Source organism: Mauremys mutica, chromosome 11 (genome assembly GCF_020497125.1).
Source record: "Mauremys mutica isolate MM-2020 ecotype Southern chromosome 11, ASM2049712v1, whole genome shotgun sequence".
Classification (NCBI taxonomy): domain Eukaryota; kingdom Metazoa; phylum Chordata; order Testudines; family Geoemydidae; genus Mauremys; species Mauremys mutica.
In genome coordinates this window covers 46260166-46268474 of record NC_059082.1, presented here as the reverse complement: position 1 = coordinate 46268474, position 8309 = coordinate 46260166, and the positions used below count along the sequence as shown (strand labels likewise).

Here is an 8309-nt window from a genome sequence, read left to right as displayed (position 1 = left end):
CTGAAAAATAAAATTCCAGTTTAAGACAAAGGAGAATATTGTAGGGGAAATAATTATACTACAGCTTTTTAAGTTAAGCTGAAATATGGATTTGATTTTCCATTAATCTACCCCATCCCCTCCATAAATAATGGGCAAAGAGTCCATTTTAAATCTGTTTTATTGACTCTTCACATACAGAAGCGCTTAGAAAAGGTTATGGTTCCGTTTGTTTTCAAGGTTGCTTTTGAAAGTATTTAACAATCAATTAACAAACAATCTTTCTTCGCCTTGGGGACAGTTGTGCTGATTCATTTTGATTTTTGGTGCTTTTTTAATACAGAGGCAAAAAATAACCCACAAATGCACCTGCTGCATATACATTTCAGATTTTTCTCAATTCCACGACAAAGGTTACCTATCATTTCCCGTTCCCCTTTAAACATCACAGACTCACATCAAGGGTACATACATTTCTCTATAAGCACGCTACTCTACTCAATAAACATCTAGGAAATCTCAGAGAGTCACATGCCTCCCAGAAGGTCTGGGAAAAAGGGACAACAAAGATCAGAGGTGGTATTTCCACACTCCCTTCCCTACCTCTAAAGAAATGAGAAGCACCCACTATTTAAGAGAGGACCAAGTCACACACACATCTTAAATTCTACAGCACGGTTCCATTAACACTGTCTAGGTACAGGTGACCCACTAGATCAGCTTGTGTATCTTTGATCGGATGGTCAGGACCGGTGTGGGTTTCAGTTACCCACTCACCCATCCTCCCCATACACGGATTTATACATCCCAGCGTGGGAAGGGCACGGCTGTTTGCATTGGCGTGGGAGGGCGATGGGAGCTGTCCAGCACAGAAACTGCCTGAAATTGACATCACTCACGCTTGAAATTGACAACTGGCCTTGATGAAATTAACTCAGGATATCTTCGAATTTTTTTATGTGAAAGAGGGGGAAATAGTCAATCCATTGTATTTTAATTGTAACAAACCAACATAGCTTTTAAAAAAGACCACAGCCTCCGTTTAGGATTAATATGTTGGGAGCAGATAGTTTTGTTTTGTTTTAAAACTTTGTATTTCAAATAGTGTGTTAAAAACTTTTTAAAGGCCAATTCATTCCACCTATTTTGTTTAACCCCACCCTGAAGTGAGGCCAGAAAAACGGGTTGGGATTTGAATCCTGTTGGGTTTCCCCCACGCTGGGCTGTTGGCAGAAGTGTCTTTGGAAGGATGTAGCTGATCAACCAACCAGTGAATGGCTCAGGTCCCACCTCGAGTTTGTATCTTACTGTATTATACGATATACTGGTTGGGGCGGTGGCTGTGGGGAGGCCAGGGGTCGGATCAGCGAGCTGGCTGCCTGTAGTTCCCATTGATCTCTTGGGCGATGTTCACAGCCTCGGCCCCCAGGGGCAGCCTGTCGCTGTATTCGGACCCCACCTCAAACTCCTCCGGGTTGGCTTTGGATTGGGACTCGGCGATGGACTCGGCCACCAGGCTCTCGTCTCGCTCCATCTCCCCCTCCGCCTCCGCCTCCCGCTCCTCTTCGCCATCCTCCGCCTCACTTGGGTTGTAGTTCTTTTCCGACTCCACGTAAGAGGCCCGCGGGTCGAAATCGGCCGCTATGTGCTTCTCCATCTGGTCCGGGTTCTGGGCTTTCATGATGAGTTTGTAGGTTTTGCCCTGATACTTGGCGAGCAGGTGGCAGCAGGTGGCCCCCAGCAGGGGGACAGTGGCCAGGGCCAGCAGGAAGATGCTGACCACCACGATGATGATGAGGGAGGGGATCTCTTTCTTGGTGGTGAAGACCACTTGCACCTGGCAGTCCTCCCCCAGGTAGGTCAGGCAGACTGAGTAGTTGGTGCCTGGGGTCAAGCCCTGGAACCAATAGGAGTTCACTCCTTCCTCGATCCTGGACCACTGCACCATGGAGTGGCCCTGGCCGCTCTCTGCGCATAGGTAGAGCGCTCGCAGGTGGGCTTTTTCCGGCTGGCCGTAGAAGGGGGTGAGCTGCACCTTGGCCTCCTTCTCCGACACGTCCAGCGCGATGACGCCCAGGTCGAAGGTGTGCTGCTTCAGCTGGCCGCTCTGGTTGAAGGCATGGTTGGAGACGTACTGGGTGTCCGCGCTGGAGCCGCAATTCTTCTCGAAGGGGGGCCGCTTGGCGGGGACCTGCTCCAGGCCCGGCGAGTGGGAGCTGTGCCGGGTGGGGCTGAGGGGTTTGGGCCTCTCATCGGGGCTGAGGACGCTGTTCTTGGAGCCCTTGGGGCCCGGCTTCCTCTCGCCCGGCTGCGCTTTGCCGGCCAGGGGATCCTCCATGGGGTGGGCGGGGTATTTCTGGGCCCCAGCCACAGCCACGTTGACCGAGGTCTGATTGCTGCCCAGCTCGTTGGTGGCCAGGCAGGTGTAGGTCCCTTCCTCACGCTTGCTCAGGTGGGGGATGACCAGGGTGCCGTTCCCGTAGACCAGGAAGCGCCCTGCGCCCTGCTTGGAGCTGTCAGACGGTAGCTCGTTCCCAGCCCTCTCCACGCTGGGCCCCTTTATCTCCAGGTTTTGGCTGGCGGTCTGCACCTTCCAGCTGACCTCCGGCTGGGGGCTGCCCCTGACGCTGCAGTGCAGCAGGAGCGTGAAGCCGTCATAGAGCTCGGTGTTGTCCAGGTTGGGGTGGTAGGTCAGTTGCACGGAGGGAGGCGCGCACTGCAGGTCGGGGATCCTCCCCAGGGGGACGCCTCGGAGGCTGTCCGGGGCTGCACAGCTGATGGAGTCCCTCTCGGGGATGGAGATCAGGGTGTTCTCAGCCCAGCTCTTCAGCCACAGGAGCCTGCAGGTGCAGTTGAAGGGGTTGTTGTAGATCTGCAGGTGAGACAGGGAAGTCAGAGAATCGAAAGTGCCCTCGGCGATGGTAGTGAATTTGTTGTTGTTGATGCGCAGGGACCTCAGGTCTTTCAGGGTGTGGAAGGCCTCCCAGGGCAGCTTCACCATGTGGTTGTTGTTCATCTTGAGTAGCTGCAGGGCACTGAGGTTGTACAGATCCCCCCAGGGGAAGTCTATGATCTGATTGTAGCTGATGTCCAGGTTCTTCAGCTGCACCAGGATGGCGAAGGTGCCCTCCTCGATGGCGCTGATCTCGTTGTGAGCCAGCCACAGCGAGGTGACCTGGGTGACCTCCACGAAGGAGCTCTTCTGCAAGGAGGTGATCTTGTTGGCGGACAGGCTGAGGGTGGTCACATTGGAGGGCAGACCCACTGGGACCGCCTGCAGATCTTTGTAAGCGCAGTCTGCGAACTGATGGGCGTATTTGTCCACACAGGAGCAGGGCTCCGGGCAGCCCTGGCTCATCCCCAGGAAAGCTGCGATCCACAGCCAGAGCAACGGGTCCATCTTCCTCCTGCAGCTAGAGAGAGAGACAGGCACGATTACCCCACCCGCTCCTAGCCTCGGAGACACAGCTGCGCTCTCTGGCTTGGGAGCAGCCTGGTCCCTCCGCTTTCCCCTTAACCCAGGGAGAACAGGAAGCAGCGCTCTGCTCCCGACGGAAAACCCAAGGCAGCGAGACTTGGGGACAGGGGACAGCGCGCTGCACAAGCGGACCCCCGGACATGTGTGATGCGCAAGATAACATCAGCCTAAGCAGTAACACACCCAATCCAGAGCTAAGAGCCAACAAATCATTGTTTCATTTCGTTTTCTTTCTGCCTATTTCTCTGTTCTTTCATCGGATCGCATGCCGTTTGGAAGTTGCATGGAACCACGTTTCCGGCACACCCGAAACTCAGACAGCACTGTGCAGTTTTAAAATTGCGTTAGAAATCTACACGATCCAGCTTTTCCTTTTAAAAGCCCCGGCATCCCTTTCTTAGACTTTCCTGTTGAATTGGTCCTGAAGCTGCGTGGCACTGAACACCACGAGAAAGCTCCCAGGAGAAGAAATACATTCTCCAAAAAGCGCTGTCTTAGACTGATAACAGAACAATTGATAAAGCAACGATTATAAACTTTGACAATAAAAAGCATGCTGCCCACAAAGACATGAATAAGGAAAGATCCTTATCTATCTAAAACCTCCTGTGTGAAACCACGCTCAGATTTATCCTAATAACCTATAGTTTCCCCGGTGTTAATTTGAAGACAAACCGTGCCATTTGGGAAAGGCTGCGGATCAGAAAGCTAGGGAATCATTAGCATTTCTGCCATGTACCCCTGCTGCTTCCCTGCTTCAGATGCGAAGACAAACACCCCAGCTAACATTTGGGGCTAAACCCGGGCCCCACTGGAGCCCATGGCACAACTCCCATTGATTGCAAGGGAAAAAGGATCCAATCTACCGTAGCATCAGAAGAGATCATTTTCTTTTTCCGCCAGCAAAGCTGTTTGTTCCTGCGGTCCCTTCTTTGCTAGTCCATCCTGCCCTGCCTTTACAACCATGCCACGCGTGGCACACAAAAGCTACCACAATCTGCATAACTGCAGGCAGCTCCCAAAGCCAAAAAGGAAAGGGATCTCCTCCAGCTAACGTCCTACGCTCAGGTGAAGTTTGCCCAGCCTTACCTGCTCAGCTTGGGATCTGGAGTGCAGATCTATGGGGGCAGCTTCCAGGAAAGCACCCAGCTGCAGAAGCCAGACTGAACTCCAGGCATTTAGTTGGGAAGTACAGGGAGCCCCAGAGATGGGTGGACAGCTGTGGATCTGTTGCTCCTGGTGGTGGCTGGCTTTAATTTTGCAATCGCAGAGGCAACACACATTTTTTGAGCTTTGAGCTGTCCAGGCTGCGAGTCCCACTATCCTGATGACTGATCCCCCCCTCGGCCCCCTCCCTTTTTTAAATTGCTGCTGGGTTGGAGAGTCAGTGCGCGCTCCCAATGCGGCAGGGAGCGCGCCTAGCCTCTCCCACCGCCTGCATATTCTGAGTGTGTTAAAGCTGTAGGGATTCCCACCAAACCCAATGCAATATTTATCATGTCAATATGTTTCCCCGTCCATGTGCCATCTTTCAACTCTCCGCCCTCCTCCCGCACATTCCATGTTTAGTGAATCTATTTGTTGTGCACTAATTGAATGCAAATAGCTTCTAAGCACTTCAGTGTGGAGAGAAACAAAGGAGGGGGCTGGACTAGATTATCTGGGACGAGTTTGCTGTTTTGAATGGCTTAAACTCTTTTAAAAGAAAAATAAACATGCAGATGATTTGATGCAGTCTCAGTGAGAACCGATCGTGATCAACCTCACCTCCACGCATGTGTTTGCATAAAGTCTTTTAGCTCCATCTCTCTCGACCTGCTTCCGCCCAGAGCTCGTTAGGTTTTGAACTATATTAAACAAAATAAATAATTGATTTTATTTGCAGAATTGATCCCCCTCCTCCAAGTAATTCGGGAGCCAGCTGCAGCACCTGAACGCAAGAAGGAAATGATGCTACCGCTGCTGAGCATGTTTTTTAATTCAATGAGGCAAGAGGGGAAACAATAAAACTATTGTTAAGTTTTAACCATTCAACATGTACACAAATGGATGTTTGAAAAAATTTAACCCCAAAATCATTTAAAATGGGTTGAATCACCATTGTATATATGTAATCAGAGAGTTATAAACTCTCAGATCTATTGTGTTAAGGGAGAAATGACCTGATGAACTAAAATTCACATGCAGGAAGAAATATACATTTTGGTGTACAGTACGTCCACATAATGTTACTATATACTAATATGTGTAGATTCCTTTCACGTGTGGGTATATATTCTTAACTAGATGTGTGTACAAATACATCCATCCATCAAACATGGATGTGTACACGTAAACCCACTATAATATTATATACATTCACTTATGAACATATACAGTACATTCATTACATGTTTGTACATCTATATACATAAACATTATATATATATACACACACACACACACACACTTACGTGCAGGGAATGTACACGCATTATATACAGAATATATGCGACATGTGTCTACATATTCAACTCCACACACGTTTGGGTGTGGCGGGACCCGCTGTGAATGAATAAGGGTTTATCCAATTTTGCCGGGTGTCTCTAAGAAGATCAATACCCTCTGACATGCTCATACATATTTTAATGGCCAGCATTTAAATGAATGCCAAAAAGGGCGGGGGGTGGTATCCGAAAAGAACCTCTGAAAAGGGTCCTCTGCTTTCGAAGAAGCTTTTAAAATTAAATATTAACATCCACAGAGCACAGTGCTTTGTTAAACAAACAGCGTCCCCTGAAATTGTTCTAAAACTCATCTTTCTTTCTTTGCCTCACCTACACAGACATTTGCACTACTTTAGTTAAACGGATTTACTTAAACCAGTTTAATTAATCTGGCACAAATGCCTGTGTAGACCCTCTTAAATTGGTTATCTTGGTTTAGTTTAAACCTGTTTCTAATTGCAGTAAACTAAACCGAAATGATCCTGGTTTAAACTGAAATAAGACCCACCATTCCACCTGGTCTTTTGCATTGGTTTAATAAAACCGATTAAAATCAGACCTTTAGTTAAACTGGTGTCACCCTGTGTAGGCAAATCCAAATTTGTCTACCTGCTCTGATCCCATTCGGAGGGTCTGCTGTGCTCAGATGCTCAGCATAGTGTCCCAGCTCCTCAGGTTTATCTGCATGCAGCTCCTGGGGGAACAAATCAGCCTGTACAAAGGTGAACGGTATCTGGCGTGATCATGCAAATTAAACCGTATAAAGCCACTGCCGGGGACATCTGTCATTGGCTGGAGTTTGGGGAGAGCAGAGCAGAGCAGAGAGAGCGAGCTGCAGTGACCAGGGTGGGACTGGTGTCAGCTCGACAACAGTAAAATCATCTTTGGCATCATACAGCAAGTATTGGTGCTGGCGCGCTGCTGCCTTTCCGTGCAGATCTCGAAAGTCTGGTGAATCAAAATCCGTTATTATCTCCTGAGCAAGCCTGTAACTTTTGGAAAGAAGGTGAGCTCTTGCCCTGAGGGTTGTGCATGGTCCTGTGGTTATGTGAAGGTGCTGCATTAAGACGCAGAAGAGCTGGGCTCAATTCTTGGCTCTGCCACTGACTCCCTGTGTGACCTTGGGCAAGTCATTTAATTCCTGTTGACCTCAGTTTTCTCATCTGTACAATGAAGGTAATAATTCTGTATTGCCTATTTAGACTATTTAGTCCACTCTGGAGGACTTTAGGGCGAGATAGAGATGATGGATTCAACAGATTGCCCTGCCTATAACTGGATCTGCCTTTTGTGAGGCGGTAGAGAAGATGCAATAGACTAGAAAAGCAGGTGAAGAAAATTACTTTGCAGCTAAAGGACGAGTCTAATTATTTAATTGCCTCTGGGCTCCAAAGTCCCATCCTCCCCTAATAACACAGGGAAATCTACACCTGCTTATGATGGAGTCTAGCACTAACGTGGCTCCAGCCCGGACATTGCTTCCTTAACAGTGCAGTTCTTTCTTGTAGGAGAACTGCAGGTCGATTGGGATTAGAAAGGCAAAACTAGGGCTGATTTGCAGCTAGTTAGACAAGGATTGTTTTCAATTCCTCTGGTGCTGATGACATCACTTTTTCTTTAACACTAAACAGCGAAATGCCTCCGTCTCTCAGCTGTTCCGCGGTGCCAGACAGACAGTTCCTAGCCCCCCCGCCCCCCCGAGCTCTGTCAGCATTAAGGGACCTGCTATTTATTTTTGAAAACAGCTTAATAAAGGAAGCTCTCCGGGCTGTGTTACAAGCTTTTACAAACTGTCTCTCCTATTGCTGCTGCTTAAAGCAGCCTGCACCGAAGGAACCAGCAGACAGCTCCCGCCAGCCACAACACAAGCAATCGAGGGGTGAACTTCTTTCTCACCCTGACGGGCTGGTGGTTGAGCTGTCTCTCCGAGAGAGACTCCTCAGCAGCTTGATGGCCTGATTGCCTTTGTTTTGTCTTAGACTGGTATCCAAGTGGGACGCGGAGGGGATGAAAGATTCCGCGTTACGATGCCTGGTTCTCGGCGATCGCAGCCTTGTAACTGTTACTCGTAACAGAGGCTGGGGGCGGTTTTCGGCTAACGAGTGACCTGCTTGAGGAGTAGTGCAACCCATCAATGGTTTGTGCCCAGCAGGAGCGGCTCTAGCTTTTTGGCCGCCCCAAGCCCCTGGCAGGGACCGGCAGGGCGCCTCCCGCGGCTTGCGGCCCCAGGCACGCGCTGGTCCCCATTTCACACCGGGAAGCAGTGGCGTTCATTAGTGTTAATGATCACATTCCACGATGCTAGAGACAGGACATTAAGGGAGCTGGCCCATGGCTCTAACCCACTCCGGCAGTTCCAGAAGTGT

The 8309-nt window shown here is 49.5% G+C and overlaps 1 protein-coding gene across 3 annotated transcripts; it reads right to left on the bottom strand.

The window, feature by feature from the left end:
- Positions 1–220: 220 nt before the first annotated feature.
- On the bottom strand, positions 221–6973 carry ISLR2 (immunoglobulin superfamily containing leucine rich repeat 2). Of its 3 annotated transcripts, XM_044978928.1 has the most exons (3): positions 6553–6973; positions 5225–5304; positions 221–3392 (listed from the first exon to the last, which is right to left on the bottom strand). In XM_044978928.1, the coding sequence occupies exons 2-3, from the start codon at positions 5260–5262 to the stop codon at positions 1343–1345; spliced, it is 2088 nt and encodes a 695-aa protein (XP_044834863.1). In that variant the 5' UTR covers positions 5263–5304; positions 6553–6973; the 3' UTR covers positions 221–1342. The 3 variants fall into 3 exon arrangements, with proteins under 3 accessions (XP_044834863.1, XP_044834864.1, XP_044834865.1); XM_044978929.1 differs by lacking the exon at positions 5225–5304 and having other exon boundaries at positions 6553–6648; XM_044978930.1 differs by lacking the exons at positions 5225–5304; positions 6553–6973 and adding an exon at positions 4547–4683.
- Between the last annotated feature and the right edge of the window lie 1336 nt (positions 6974–8309).

Excerpts from the sequence above, each read along its gene's own strand:
- ISLR2 (XM_044978928.1), bottom strand. The coding sequence starts at position 5,262 with ATGGAGCTAAAAGACTTTATGCAAACACATGCGTGGAG. Across the intron at positions 3,393-5,224 it reads ATGCAAACACATGCGTGGAG|CTGCAGGAGGAAGATGGACC; the intron begins GTGAGGTTGATC and ends CTCTCTCTCTAG.